This window comes from Gastrolobium bilobum, unplaced genomic scaffold (genome assembly GCF_033153095.1).
Source record: "Gastrolobium bilobum isolate Gb01-03AN ecotype WA unplaced genomic scaffold, APGP_CSIRO_Gbil_v1 utg609, whole genome shotgun sequence".
Classification (NCBI taxonomy): Eukaryota; Viridiplantae; Streptophyta; class Magnoliopsida; order Fabales; family Fabaceae; genus Gastrolobium; species Gastrolobium bilobum.
The window spans coordinates 472,923-488,339 of record NW_026899102.1 but is presented as its reverse complement, the minus strand read 5'-3'; the positions used below and the strand labels follow the sequence as shown (position 1 = coordinate 488,339).

General features: G+C 35.0%; 1 protein-coding gene across 1 annotated transcript; it reads left to right on the top strand.

The window, feature by feature from the left end:
* The first annotated feature begins 14,303 nt into the window (after positions 1-14,303).
* Positions 14,304-15,417, top strand: LOC133287239 (uncharacterized). Its single transcript, XM_061484804.1, has 2 exons — positions 14,304-14,730; positions 14,897-15,417. Exons 1-2 carry the CDS (start codon positions 14,304-14,306, stop codon positions 15,415-15,417), a joined length of 948 nt encoding a protein of 315 aa, XP_061340788.1.

The window sequence follows — 15,417 nt, the reverse complement described above, 5'->3', positions numbered from 1 at the left end:
TCCGAACCATTCTTGATTCTATGAGTAAGCCATCTGATACTAGTGCTTTGACTATGACTGGTATGAGCTCCAAAACTTATTCTTTCCTTTCTTCATGTAATGATTTTAAACATTCTTGGGTTGTTGATTCTGGTGCTACTGATCATATGGCTTGTTGTGCTGACTCCTTTACCTCTTATCATCCTACCATTGGAACTCATACAATAGCCGTAGCTGATGGCTCTCATACATCAGTTGCGGGATCTGGTGACATAAATTTACAGCAGTCCTTACATCTTAAGGATGTTCTTCATGTTCCTAAACTCTCCACGAATCTTCTTTCTATTCATAAAATTACAAAAGATTTGAATTGTACTGTAACCTTCTATCCTACCCATTGTGTTTTTCAGGATCTCGCCACGGGGAAGACGATTGGTAGTGCTAAAGAGCAAGGTGGGTTGTACTATCTGGTGTCACAATCTCCTGCAAATAAAGTAACAAATCACATCTTGATCTCTCATGGTCAATCAACTGCTGATTCTTTGATTTGGCTTCATCATAAGCGCTTAGGTCATCCTCCATTTAGTTTACTCAAATCTTTATTTCCGTCATTGTTTTTGTCTAAATCTGTTGAGTCTTTTCATTGTGATGTTTGTGAATTTGCTAAGCATCATCGTGTGTCTTTTCCTTCTAGTATTACTAGGAGTGTTGAACCTTTTGATCTTATTCATTCTGATGTTTGGGGTCCCTCTAAAGTCCCTCATGGTTCTAGAAATAGATGGTTTGTTTCTTTTATTGATGATTGCACTCGTGTAACTTGGGTGTACTTAATGCGTGAAAAGTATGAGGTACCACAACTGTTCTTTCAATTTTATAAAATGATTGAGACCCAGTTTGGTAAAAAACTCAAGAGACTAAGAACAGATAATGGTACTGAATATGTTAATCATAGCTTTTCCCAATTTATAAGAAATAACGGTATGATTCATGAACTTACTTGTGTTGACACCCCCCAACAGAATGGGGTTGCTGAAAGAAAAAATCGTCAACTTCTTGAAGTGGCTCGTGCATTAATGTTTCAGACACATGTACCCAAATACTATTGGGGAGATGCTACTCTTACTGCAGCATTCTTTATCAACCGTTTACCCACTCGGGTACTTGACCATGTAAGTCCTATTCACTCTATGACTTCTTTTTTCCCTTCTATTCCAACTATGATGAGTCTTCCTCCACGAGTGTTTGGGTGTGTTGCTTTTGTTCATGTTCATAAACATCATCGCAGTAAGTTGGACCCTAGGGCTATTAAATGTGTTTTTCTTGGTTATGTTCCTGATAAGAAGGGCTACAAGTGCTATCACCCTAGTAGTAGGAAAATTTTTGTTTCTATGGATGTTACATTTCAGGAATCTGAGCCCTTTTTCCAAGATCCTCATCTTCAGGGGGAGAATCCTTCACCAGAAATCTCATCACCTCCCTTCTTTGAGTTTGAATCATCAGTGTCTACTCCTTTACCTATGTCAGTGTATCCTCCACCTGGTCCTGTTCCTCCTGTGTCTGTTTCTCCTTTGTCTGTTCCTCCTGTGTCTGATCCTCTTGTGAGTAATCCTCCTGTGACTGATTCTCATGTGATTGATACATCAAGTACACCAGAGATACGAAAGATTATGACACCTGAAAGAAGGAAACAGCCCACATTGTCTCAGCAGCAACCTCAATCGTCTGAACCACTGGTAAGTCCTGAATCTCATATTTCTGATCATGATGCTAATACTTCTGATGACTTACCCATTACTACTGATTCTGATGATTTACCCATTGCTCTTAGAAAAGGAAAAAGAGCTTGTCCCAAGAAATCTTGTCCCTCTTGTACTCAATACCCTATCTCCCAGTTTGTTTCCTCTGCTAATCTTTCTGTGCAGCACAAAAGCTTTGTTTCAGCACTAGACTCTATTGCAATCCCAAAATCAGTACATGAAGCCTTGAAAGATAGGAATTGGGCTCAAGCCATGCAAGAGGAGATGAATGCATTGGAGAAAAATAAAACATGAGAGGTTATTGATAGACCTACTGGAAAGAAAGCAGTAGGGTGCAGATGGGTTTATGCCCTGAAATATAATTCTGATGGAACTCTTGAGAGATACAAAGCTCGATTAGTTGCCAAAGGTTACTCTCAAACCTATGGCATTGATTATGAAGAAACATTTGCTCCAGTTGCAAAGATGAATACGGTGAGAGTTTTGTTATCCCTTGCTGCCCATTACAATTGGGATATAAACCAATTTGATGTGAAGAATGCTTTCCTCAATGGTGAGTTAGAAGAAGAAGTCTACATGGAAATTCCGCCTGGTTTTGATTCTGTGAAGGGAGAAAATTAAGTTTGTAAATTAAAAAAGGCCTTGTATGGATTGAAGCAGTCACCTCGTGCCTGGTTTGGAAAGTTTACTAAGGTTATGATGACCTTAGGATATAAACAAAGTCAAGGAGATCACACTCTTTTTTTCAAGCACTCCCAAAATGGGAAGCTTACTGTGCTCCTTGTATATGTTGATGATATTATTATCACAGGTGATGATTTTGTGGAGAGACAGATTCTGCAAACACGGCTTGCCTCTGAGTTTGAAGTCAAAGACCTTGGGAAACTGAGATATTTTCTAGGGATAGAAGTAGCTCATTCGAGCAAAGGAATCTTTATCAACCAGAGGAAATATATTCTTGATCTTCTCAAAGAAGCAGGAAAGCTCGGGTGTAAACCCTCTAATACTCCTGTTGAGCAGAATCACAAGATGGGTTATGAAGAGGAGAGTCCTCCAGTTGATAAAGGACAATATCAACGGCTAGTTGGGAAATTGATATATTTGGCCCATACTAGACCAGACTTAGCTTATGTTGTTAGTGTTGTCAGTCAGTTTATGCACGATCCAAAGAAGAAACATATGCAGGCAGTAGAGAGAATTCTTCAGTATCTGAAAGGTACTCCTGGTAAAGGGTTGTTATTCCGACGTGATGGCAATCTATCTTTAGAAGTCTACACAGATGCTGATTATGCTGGATCCGTGACTGACCGTCGTTCTACCACTGGTTATTGCATGTTTCTTTGTGGTAACTTGGTGACATGGAGAAGTAAGAAACACGATGTGGTCGCCAGATCAAGTGCAGAAGCTGAATTTCGAGTTATGGCTCAAGGCATTTGTGAGTTACTGTGGCTGAAAATTGTACTTGATGATCTAAAAATAAAATGTGAGGGACCTATGAAGCTGCTATATGATAATAAGTCCGCTATTTGTATAGCTCATAATCCAGTTCAACATGATCGGACTAAACATATTGAGGTCGACCGCCATTTCATCAAAGAGAAACTTGATAGCGGGTTGATTACCACTCCATACATTCCCACTAGGCGTCAATTAGCTGATCTATTGACAAAGGGGCTTCCTTCAGATAGATTTCAAGAACTTGCTAGCAAGCTGGGAATGATAAATATCTATTCCTCAGCTTGAGGGGGAGTGTTGTAAATAGTAATTATGTAGTCATTTATTAGTAATTATGTAGTCATTTATTTGTATTAAATAGTAATTATGTAGTCATTTATTAGTAATTATGTAGTCATTTATTTGTATTTATTTAGTTTGTTACTTGTATATTGGGCCAAGCCCATTAGGTCAAAATTAGGTCAAGAAGTCTCTATAAATAGAGACCCCTATGTACAGATTCAAATACGATTCAATAATATTTCAAATACCCTTTTATTTCAAGTGAATCTAATAGTTGAAACTAAAAACTCAACGCAATGCAACCTTTAAACCTTTTTTTAAATTTCTATAACACGTGTTAGAGTGTCAGAGTGTCGAAAAGTGTCGAACACGACACATCAGAGTTTTTGAAGTGTCGGTGCTTCATAGGGGAGAGGTATACGAGAAATAAATATTGCAAACCTCTCTAGAATCGCGGATTTTGAAATACAGTTTTTTATTTTTTATTTTTTTAAAAAAACTAAGTCATGTACATTATTTTCTGTAAATATTTTTATTATTGCACGCATATGAGGGCAATGAAAAAATACATTTGCAACTGCTCATGCTATAGAATAGCAAAATCACCTTAGACGTACGATTCTGTTACAGCAGTCAAAGAAAAATAAAAGTTACATTTTTTATACAATAATAATATTTACATAACTTAATATAAACTATCCAAATTTCTTTTTATAAGAATTTAATATGCCCTGATCTTTAATCAAAACTTATAATAATGCTTGCCAATGACTTAAATAAAAGATCACTAATAATATTCCAAACTGAAGAGTTTTTACTCTATAATTTTTTGTCGTAGCAATTAAGTCAACTTCCATTAGCAACATTGTTTAAGTTTACCAAAAAAGTTATTTGCACTCATTTCTTGGCCAACAATATCTCTTGGCAATTAAGTCAACTTCCATTAGCAACACTCTTGTAGTTATTTTCTCTGCTTAAAGATCTTCATGTTTTGCCCTCGGGTCCTATTGATAATTTTGTGATAATAAGTCTGCTTTGCATATAGCAGCAAATCCAGTGTTCCATGAGTGCACGAAGCACATAGAGATCGACTACCTCCTTGTCCGTGAACACATTCTTAAGGTCAACTTAAGACATTCACAATTCCTTCTTCCAAACATCTTGTTTATCTTTTTACTAAGCCTCTACTTCCTTTTAAATTTTCAATTTTGTTGACCAAGTTGGGAGTTATAAACATTCACTCTCCTTTCTTTTATTTGGTCGTATCTTTTTTATTGTTGCTTGTATTTTTTTGTTATCACTGTTGTATTCTGTTATTAATGTTGGTTGTATTTTCTGTTTTTTCTCTTTCCTTTTGCTCATATATATATTCTTGTAATTCTTCCTTCACTAAAGGAATATATACATACAGTTTCTTTCATGTTTTCTTTTTTTCTAGTCCATCATAGATAATAAAAGGTGTTATAATTATTAATCGCAACACAACTTTATTAACATGTGACAGTACAAAAGATATTAGGTTGGGTCTGATCACACACGGTTGAAGATAAAGGATGTTGATGAAGAAAAGGAAGATTGAGTGGAGTCTCGCCGAGATGTTGGGTTGCTTAGCGAGATGAGGAGGTCGTGAGTTTATTATTTATGCAATTTGGAGGTGACTGGAAGGGGGTACCTGCAAGGCACTTCGACGCTCAAGTCAGTTCAATATTCAAAGTGGTTCAAGTATTCAAATTAGATATCTTACCTAGGCTGGATAACTCTGCATTTATAGTGTTGAGTGTCTTGCTTCATGCCGCCTCTCATAGGGCAGAGTTCATTTTCATTAGTGGAGATAGGTGCTTTCACGGGATATTCCTTGGTCGTGAAGCCCGTGGCTAGGCTAGTATTCGCAGATATAGTGGCAAGCTGGTGTTGCCGTTCGTTTATCTGGCTGAAAATAGTGTCTCAACCTACGAGATGTTATAATTAATGCAAATGCTACCTTTTCAAACTGTTGATATCGCAGTTCAGGTCTTTGTAGCGCTTTGCTCACAAAATAAACAAGTTGCTGCCTATTTGTTGATTCATTTATCAAAACTGAGCTTATTGCTTCAGAGTTCACAACGAGATAAAGAATCAGAGGCTTGTCTGGTTTAGACTTCACTAAGATTGGTAGGTTAGCGAGATGCTTCTTAATCTCGGTGAAGGCCATTTCACATTCCTGACTGCATTCAAAGGCAGTTTGTTTCCTTAGGAGTCTGAACATGGGTAAGAATTTTTGAGCTGATACTGACAGGAATCTTATTAATGTGGTGATTCTTTCTATCAGCTGTTGTACTTCCTTCATGTTTCTTAGGCTAGCCATATCAATATCTGCTTTGCATTTATCTGGATTGGCTACAATTCCTATGTATGTCAGCATAAAGGCCAAGAATTTTTCGGCGGCACTCCAAATGCATATTTGGTGGGGTTAATTCACATGTTGTACTTTTGTAACTGTTGAAACACCTCATCGAGATCTTCAATATGTCTCTATGTTTTAACAGTTCTCACAATCATATCATCGATGCAGACTTCTAGTATGCAACCTATTTGTCCACAGAAAACTTTATTCATCATTCTCTGGTATATGACACCAGTATTTTTCAAGCCAAATAGCATCATGGTATAACAATATGTTGCTTTGTCTGTTATGAAAGTCGTGTTTTCTTCATCAGGTTTACACATAGAAATTTAGTTGTACCCTGAATATGCATCCATAAAAGATAAGATTTGATAACTTGATAAGTTATCCACTAATTTATCAATATTGGGTAATGGGTAAGAGTCATTTGGACAAGATTTGTTAAGATTTGTGGAGTCAACACACATACTACACTTCTCGTTTTCTTTTTTCATAAAGACGACGTTAGACAGCCAAGTAGAATAGTTTATCTCTCTGATGAGCCCTGCTTCCAAAAGTTTTCTAACTTCATCATCAATGATTTTCTGTTTTTTGGAGCAATATTTCTTTTTTTTTTTCTGAGCCATAGGTTTGGCTTTTGGGTCTTGGGAGAGAATATTACAACAAAACGTTGGGTCAATGCCTGGCATGTCACCAACTATCTAGGTAAACATATCTTTGTTTTTTAAAAGGGTTCAAACTATCCTTTCTTTTTCCTCCTTGGGCATATGTTGCCCAATTTTAGTGGTATCTTCAAGTTGAGGGCCAACCTAAATCTCCTTTAATTCCCCATTCGGTTAGGGGCGAACATCTCATAGCTCTTTGTGTACGTCCAAAATCATATTAATGGATGCCTTCCTTTTTCAGCAGTTGTGAGATGATATCTTGGAGCTGGTTTAGTATTTATTTTGAGACTGATGTTATAACAACTTCTTGCTAGTCTTTGGTCATCTTTTACTGCCACAACCCTCCCTTGGGGGGTCTTTAACTTGATAAGCAAGTGTGGCATGGAAATAATTTCCCCAAGAACAACCATGGTTGGCCTGCCAATAATAATGTTGTAAGTAGATAGGCAATCAATAACATAAAAGCATACCTTAGTAACTTTTTCTCTAGGGAGGATACCGAAGGTCACTGGTAGTTCAATTGTTCCCTTGTCCTGTACGCATTCTCCTAAAAATCCTAGCAGGTCAGTCTAACAAGGTGTCATTTGTTCCTCAGGGAAGTTCAATCCCGAGAAAACTTCCCAGAAGATGATGTCGGCAGAACTGCCGTTATTGATGAAAATTCTTTTAACTTGCAAATTGGCCATGTAAGTTGAAATAACTAAGGGATCATCGTGTTCAGGTACTATGTCACCATAGTAATCTTTATCAAATTATATTGGACTCTTCTTCCTTGGGCAAGATTGAAATTTTTGATAGTTGGCTACTGTTATAATAGCCTTTGAATGCATTTTTCTCTGGGAGTATGTTTCTCCCCCAAATGCAACACCTCCTACAATGGTCCCCAATACCCTAGCGACATTATTAGGGAGTTCATGTTGATTGTGTTCATGTTGTGATATAGGTTGTTCGCCTTGGCGTCTCCTTTCACAAGGAGATATTTCTCTCTTTGTCGGGCATCTCGCCGATAGTTTTTTCTCCTATAATTCCTCTTATCTTGGTAGTTTCTTCTAGGAGGGTTTCTATCTCGATCCGGGCTCTTATCTCACTTCCTTTGAATTTTTTTCGTTCTTGCAATTAGCAACAAACTCTTTGAGTTTGCCTTCCAGGACCAAAGCTTCGATCGTATTTTTCAAGTCAAAACATTCCTCCGTGGAATGTCCTACATCTTCACGGAACTCGCAAAATTTGGTTTCATCCAAATTATCTCTCTTGATTGGTGCGGGTTTGGTGAAGTTGACGAAACCAGCTTGAAAGACTTTTTTTCTTAATGCGAGATTTTTCACATCGTATAGTCTCCGAACTTTTTAATATCTTTGAATATCCTTCTGAAATCTCGATTGAATTCATTGGATATGGATTTTTCAATTGGGTCATCGTGACATCGTTGATAATCTTTTAGATTTATGAAATTTTCATATCTTGCGTGCAATTCCTCAATGGTTTTTATCCTTTGTTTTTCCAAAGACGTGGAAAACGGTTCATTCTATAGATAATCTGTAATAAGATGTAAAAAGACTTGAGGGTCAAGATCTATTACCAGCAAAGCTTCATCAAATAATTTGTTCAGAATATCTCGCAGGGTTTCTCTAGCGCCTTGCCTAACTTTCTTCAACACATGGGTTAATTTATATTGAGTTTTGCTAGTTGCAAACTCACCAGAAATTGGCTGGTGAGATTATCCCAGTTGTTGATAGAGTTTGGTGGTAAGGCTAAATACCATCTTAGAGCTACTTCCTGTAATGTAGTTGGAAAGAGTCGACAATTTATGACGTCATGAATGTCCTGAGCCATCATGTTTTTCTGGAATTGCTCTAAATGTTCCTGTGGATCTCCCTTGCCATTGTATTTTTCAGTGGTAATCTTTATGTCCTTGGGGATTAGCAAATCCATGATTTGTGAGGTGAAGGGATGAGCCACTTTGGAAACTATCCTTGGAGATTTTAACGGGAATTTTGATCTATATGGTGGTTGAGCAACATGGATAATATAGGTTTAAGGAGTTTCAGTTTTTTCTTTTTCTTTTTCCTGTGACGGACCAGGATCTTTTTGGGATTGCTCTGGTCCTTTCTTGTTTTCTTCATGTTCATCAGGTTTTTCTATATTCGATTGCATTTCATGATCAATCTGTGATTTTTTCAATTCTAGTATCTCTTTTTGTTGTTCCTCAAGCTTCTGGCTTTGTTGTCTCAGGAGCTCCATGATTTGTTTATTTGTTGCAACCACTTGCTGAATTTATGGCGGATTATTTTGCTGAGGAGAAATTGGAGCTATAGATGAGACTGTTCTCTGGCTAGATGCCTAGCCTCCCCATCTTTTATTTTTGGATGCGTTATGAGATTTTGTCATCTTGCTCCGAGTATCAACCCTGTTTTTTATTTGTATGAAGTGGGAGTAGAAATTTATCGTCCCCACAAACGATGCCAATGATCGGTCTAACAGATATTGGGCTGGGCCTGATCACACACGGTTGAAGTTAAAGGATGTTGATGAAGAGAAGAAAAATTGAGTGGAGTCTTGCCGAGATGTTGGGTTGCTTAGCGAGATAGGGAGGTCGAGAGATTATTGTCTGTGCTGTTTGGAAGAAATTGGAAGGGGGAACCTGTAAGGCACTTTGATGCTTAAGTCAGTTCAATATTCAAAGTGGTTCAAGTATTTAAAGAGAGATATCTTACCTGGGTTGAACACCTCTGTATTTATAGTGTTGAATGTCTTGCTTTATGTCGCCTCTCATAGAGCGGTGTTCATTTGGTGGAGATAGGCAACCTTTCACAGGCTATTCCTTGGTCGTGAAGCCTGTGGTTAGGCTAGTCTTCGTAGATGTAGTGGCAAGTTGGTGCTTTTGTTCGTTCATTAGGTTCAACTGGCGGTCAAGTTGCCCGAGATGCTGCTCCCGTTCATGATGTCTTCTTTCATGTTAAGTCACTTTGGCTTGCTAGCCAAGTAAGCGAGATTCCTTCAGTTTGTACATGATGGTTCTTACGCCTCTGTGGGCCTTTATTGGATTGGACCTCTATCTTGCATATGTTAGGTTCTGATCACCTTGTTACGTTAAAATATAGGGATTAATGTTTTTCATATTGTTGGAGATATTTTATCTTCTATACACACACAAAATTATGCGAAACCCATATAAGGCCATGTGAGGAGAAAAGAGAGAAATAAAAAACATAAATCCCACACATTTTTATGTATGTGTAAGAGGTAAAATTATATATCTCCTACAACATGAGCAACATTAATCCTTAAAATATATAACTCGTTTTGGTTATAATTAGCCTGGAGATTTTACAATACACATGTGATGCACCTATAAGTTGACTGTAAATACTTTGGATACACATTCATACATGAAATCAATCCAAAAGAAATTGTTGTGTAAATAAATTATTAGTGCATTATTAATTATAATATATCAGTAACTTATTTATTCATTGTGCCAAATTAATTATGTAAGTATTTCATAAATTATCTAGTGGAATTTTAACCATTCATAGCATAAAGGATTTGGTCTTGTCAAGGTGTGACAATTTTTAAAACACATGAAAAATTTGTGTTTGGATTAACTCTTTAAAATTCGTGTCGTATTGCTTGTCAACTCGCAAACATGAAATTGAACGGCATTAATTTTCTTAAAGATTATTCGTGTCATGTCACGACAATCCAAGTTGTATCGAGTCAATCCGCATAATAAGAGGCATACTTTAATGTCAACAACTTATTCGTGTCGTGTCATATTATTTTTACTCGCATAACAAGTGACTCACTGCAGGTTATTCGTGTCGTGTTGTGTCAATTCACAAAATAAATGGGTTGTGTTCGTCTTGAAAGTTTGGACCCATTTTCAAATTTGTGTCGTGTTTGTGTTGAATAAATTCATATTAAATTCATGTCATATCGTGTCAATCCAAATTATGATTCCTAATCTTGCCTCTTAATTTCTCTTTTTCTTCTTTATTTGAACTTGTATGTGAGATATGCACCAGAATAGGGCAAATAAGTAAAAGAAATAAAAGTTTAATATGATGATATAAAAATGAATTTTTGTAGAAAAATAAAAACTATTCCATAAATTCACTGGCAAATTTTTTTATGTGCTTACTATGAATTATTTAATTTAAAAGAAAAATAATTGTTTCACAATTTACTTTTAAAAAATAATGTTGCTACTAAGTAGAGGATAAGACTAAATTGTTATCAAAAAAAAAAAAAAAAAGACTAAATCAACGGCTCAAAAGCTCGTCTATTATAAGAGTTTCTATTTATAGTAGAACCCTTTAGGGTGATTCAGACATGAAAGGACGGTTACTATAACCTGAACTTGATTCACCATTGTTTTTAGAAGCAGATGATGAAGGAATGTTCCCAAGATTGTACATGGTATATAGAAACAGCCCAGCTTTTCCAATGACCCATTTGACCCAACACAGCCGTAAGGTTAAGGATTGGGTCGTATGCATCCTTTGTGCTATTTTATCATGCTTGCTCTTTTTTGCATAAAATTATTTCTTTTAGTCCAATTTGGATTGTTTTTGATCCAATGTTCACGGAATTTACTGGAAGATATCGTTATAATGGGTGACAAATTATTGTATATACTTGAAGTCAAATGAACGGTGTGTGTGCATAATGATATTAAACAGGAGTAAAATTCAGAAAATCTGTGTTTAACCCTTTATTTATAAAAATAATTTGTCTGAAGATATGGGAATTTGAGTATGAGTTAAACTTTTAATGGAAGAAATCCCAACATATTTGAATATTTATGATTACTCTAATTTATTCCCTTCCAAAAATTGTGAGGCCAAGGAATGAGTGCAAATAAATTTCAATGTAAACTAAAATAGTGTTGCTAATGGAAGTTGACTTAATTGCTACAACAAAAATTTATAGTGTAAAAACTCTTCAGTTTGAATATTATTAATGATCTTTTTATTGAAGTCATTTGTAAGCATCGTTATAAGTTTTGGTCAAAGATCGGGTCTTAGGGGATTTTAGACTGGGGTATCGGGTATGTGTACATTATACATGTGCTTTATTCTTTAGTTCCTTTATTTACTTAGGTTTTGAAATTTAAGTCTAACATTTAAGGAAATGATTTTTTATAAATAAAATTAAATAAAAATATGACATTAGAGACCATTCTTTTTATTGTTTTTATTTTTATACTGATTTATTGATTAACTAACAAATTTCCAATTTTAGCCACAAATTACTAAAAAAAAAAAAAAAAATCATACTTAAAAATTATATTCAAGATCATTAATTAAATTAGAATAACCTATGCCATTTAATTTACGTTCGTGGTATATGGATCTTGTTATGTTAAAAAAAATGGAGAAAAAAATATTGAAATAAATAGTTATATTGAAATAATTAATTATAAAATCATAATTATTGATTCATCTTTATATGATTATAATCTTTTAGTATAACTATGTTAATTTTTTTTTCACACGAGGGTTCATTTCTCAGTTTGTGGTAATCCACTTTACTTTTTTTTTCAAAATTGTTATAACCAATTTCTTTTTAGAAAAAAAGAAAGGCTGCCGTACACTACCAGAAGAAACGCATGAGAGAAAATCTGAGTAAGATTCAATGAATGGAGACACTTAATTGTGATTCATTGAACCTCGTCGCATTTTAACACAACATTATAACAGAAAACGGTGCTCACCAGAACTCAGACAAACACGACAGCGCCCAATTTCCACATTGCAATGTAAGGAAACGAAGAAAAACGAAAAAAAAAAATTAATGGGACGGGTCCACCGAATTTTTGGTATATTTTTTATTAATAATGTGATACGTATTTTATTTTTTATTTATTCGTTCACTAATTTTAAAATAAATTATTTATTAATAATTTAAATAAAAATAAGACACATCATATTTTAAATAAAAAAAAATATACAAAAAACTCGATACATACGTAACAATGAAGATATCTTGAAGAACCACGAGATGAGGTGGATTTGAGTAGAAAAGTTTTACACTTGGCCAAATTATGTTGCTGACTGAGAGTACCGATGATGGCCCACACTTTCTTTCTCTCGGGAGTTCAACTCACCGTTTATTTAATTTAGATTTAATAAAATTAATAAATATTTCGTATATTACGAATATTTTTAAATTTTTAAGAAAATTTAAAAAAATTAAGTATTTAATTACAAATTAAAATAATAAATAAGATATGTATAATTAATTTAAATAGAACCTAAAATAAATGAGTTCTTTTTTCTCAGTTAATATAGATAATTTATCTACATTGAGTTCAAAATGACATCATTTTGTAACGAAAATCAAGATATTTTTGTAATTATAATTTATTTTAAGACTATAATAGTCTTTCTCATTATAATTTTTTAATATTTCAATCCCAAATGATATTATTTTAGAAGTAAATGTAGATAACTTATCTACATTAACTGTAGAAACATTAAAGCCAAAATAAATATATGCTTAATTATTTCATAAGAATTAAATTTTAAATTGAAAAGAAAAATGTTTGAAGTAGAATGAACTAAGAAATTAAACCCCTCTAAATAAATTAGATTATAATTTAGAATAAAAAGATAACTTATTCTTTTTTTCCTAATTTTTTTGTTATTTTCTAAATATTTTAAGTTTTGAAATGAAATGAAATGATTGGATGATATAGATTAAAAGATATGAAAAAATAAATGTAAATAGTTAGAACAATATAACATCATATGTAAATATCTGAAAAAGAATTTTCACAATGATGATACGTCAAATAAAATAAAGTATTTAAAAAAAGTGCTATTTAAAGGAGAAGAAGTCACATCATTTTAAAGAGTGAGTACATTAATTTAAAGTAGATTATTAGTCATTGGTAGTTTTGGTACCACTTATATCAAATAGTTCTTGTGATTAATAAATTAGAATAATTGTGTGTGTGATGCATGTAAGAAGTTTTGACGGCGCTTAATACTGTAATACGAAGTAATATGCCAATGGCAATTTTTTTATTTTTTTTTGTTAAAAATAACATTTGATCCACGAACCCGGACGCTTTAAGAGGCTAGATAAGTTCACCAGAGTCTAATTTGGCATAAAAAAGTTTTGGCTGCACTTAATCGCGTACCACGGAGTAATAGTAACATTCACCAAAATGTTACGTGAACAATGTTATTTTTCGATCTGACACGGAGCAAGTTTGTTACCAAGTTAAAAAAAAAAGTATGGAGTTTGCTACATTGGGTAGCGAACTTGGTTTTAACCAAGTTAACTTGGTGTCCACTAAAAACGTGACACGTCAACAAATCGAGTTCGTTATACTGGGTAGCGAACTTGTCCCCGTGACAGATTGAGAAATAACAATGTTCGCGTATATTTAGATAAAAAAATTTAGTAAATATTTTAGTCTCAGAGTAATACGCCAGTTTTTGTTTTTGTTTTTTCCTCTTCAAACAACATTTGACTCACGTACCCGGACGCTTTTAGAGGCTATGTTAATTGCGCAAAATGAGTCTAGCATGTCCTACATTAATGCTGTAATTTCTACAGCACAGAGTCCCACAAGTGAAGCAATTACATACTATTCAACATTATCTATAAATATGACGCCATTTCCCTCTTCTCAATCGTCCTTCAATGTAAACACCATTTCACCATTTTAACGACATATGTAGACATAGCTTCACCCCATCATTACTTTCCCAATAATATATATATATTCTTGAGCTCTAACGCACAATAGAGAAAGAGATGCTTTTAGACATGGCAAGGATTTCAGGGAGGTTTCAGAGGGTGGCAGAGGCTTTTGACGCTGATGTGGCGCGTGTGAAGCTCTGCGAGAGTAGCGGGAGCGAGCACTCGCCAGAGAGTTTAACCGATTTGTCTGATCTCGTGAAGTCTTTCATGGAGAAGAACGAGAGAGAAGGAGAAGGAGAAGATGTGGGTGTTGTTCTTCAACGTGATGAAGATCAAGAAAAGGGTGATGAAGAAGAGGTTGAAAAATCAGTGACGAGGGAAATGTTGCAGGGTTTGTTTGCTGGGAATGAAGTTGATGACGAGGATGAAAGGGACGCGAAAGAAAAAATTAGGAGAGAGGTTGAACTTGCATGTGGACTTGTTGGGGAATATTCCTTGCCCGGATTCAAACGCCGCTTGATGTCTCGGTTGCGGGAGATAGGTTTTGATGCTGGTGAGTAACAATTACATGCTACTATGTTCCTTATAATTATTTTTTATTATAGCATTCAAGTTATTGCTCCAAAATAGGCTTTGCTATTTGCTCTATATCGAAATGATGATCAAGTTATGGGACTTTCTTTTCTTTTTTTAATGAATTCTATATCCTCTTTGCACAGGGCTTTGCAAATCCAAGTGGGAGAAAAATGGAAATTTAACAGCGGGTGATTATGAATACATTGATGTCAATTTTTCGGGAAAACGTTACATAGTTGAAGTGTCCCTTTCTGCTGAGTATGAAATAGGTCGTCCCACAAATCAATATTCTTCCTTGCTAGATGTTTTCCCACTGATATTTGTTGGTAAAGTGGAAGAGCTCAAGCGGGTTGTGAGGTTCATGTGCACTGCTATTAAATGCTCCATGAAAAGAATGGACTTGCACATACCTCCATGGAGGAGGAATGGGTACATGCAAGCCAAGTGGTTTGGTTCTTACAAGCGAACAACTAATGTAGTTGCAACTAAAAAGGAACCATCACATTTGTCTGCTGAGTCTTTATTTCCTAAAAGGTTGATTGGATTTGAAGCACGGCTTGTGAAAACACTCAATTGCAGGGATGATTATGTGAGCAATACTGGGTTCAGAATCGGCTATTTGACAGCTGTATTTAATTCCGATAACTTTGATATGCAATTATAG

Excerpts from the sequence above, each read along its gene's own strand:
- LOC133287239 (XM_061484804.1), top strand. The coding sequence starts at position 14,304 with ATGGCAAGGATTTCAGGGAGGTTTCAGAGGGTGGCAGAGGCTTTTGAC. Across the intron at positions 14,731-14,896 it reads GGAGATAGGTTTTGATGCTG|GGCTTTGCAAATCCAAGTGG; the intron begins GTGAGTAACAAT and ends CTCTTTGCACAG.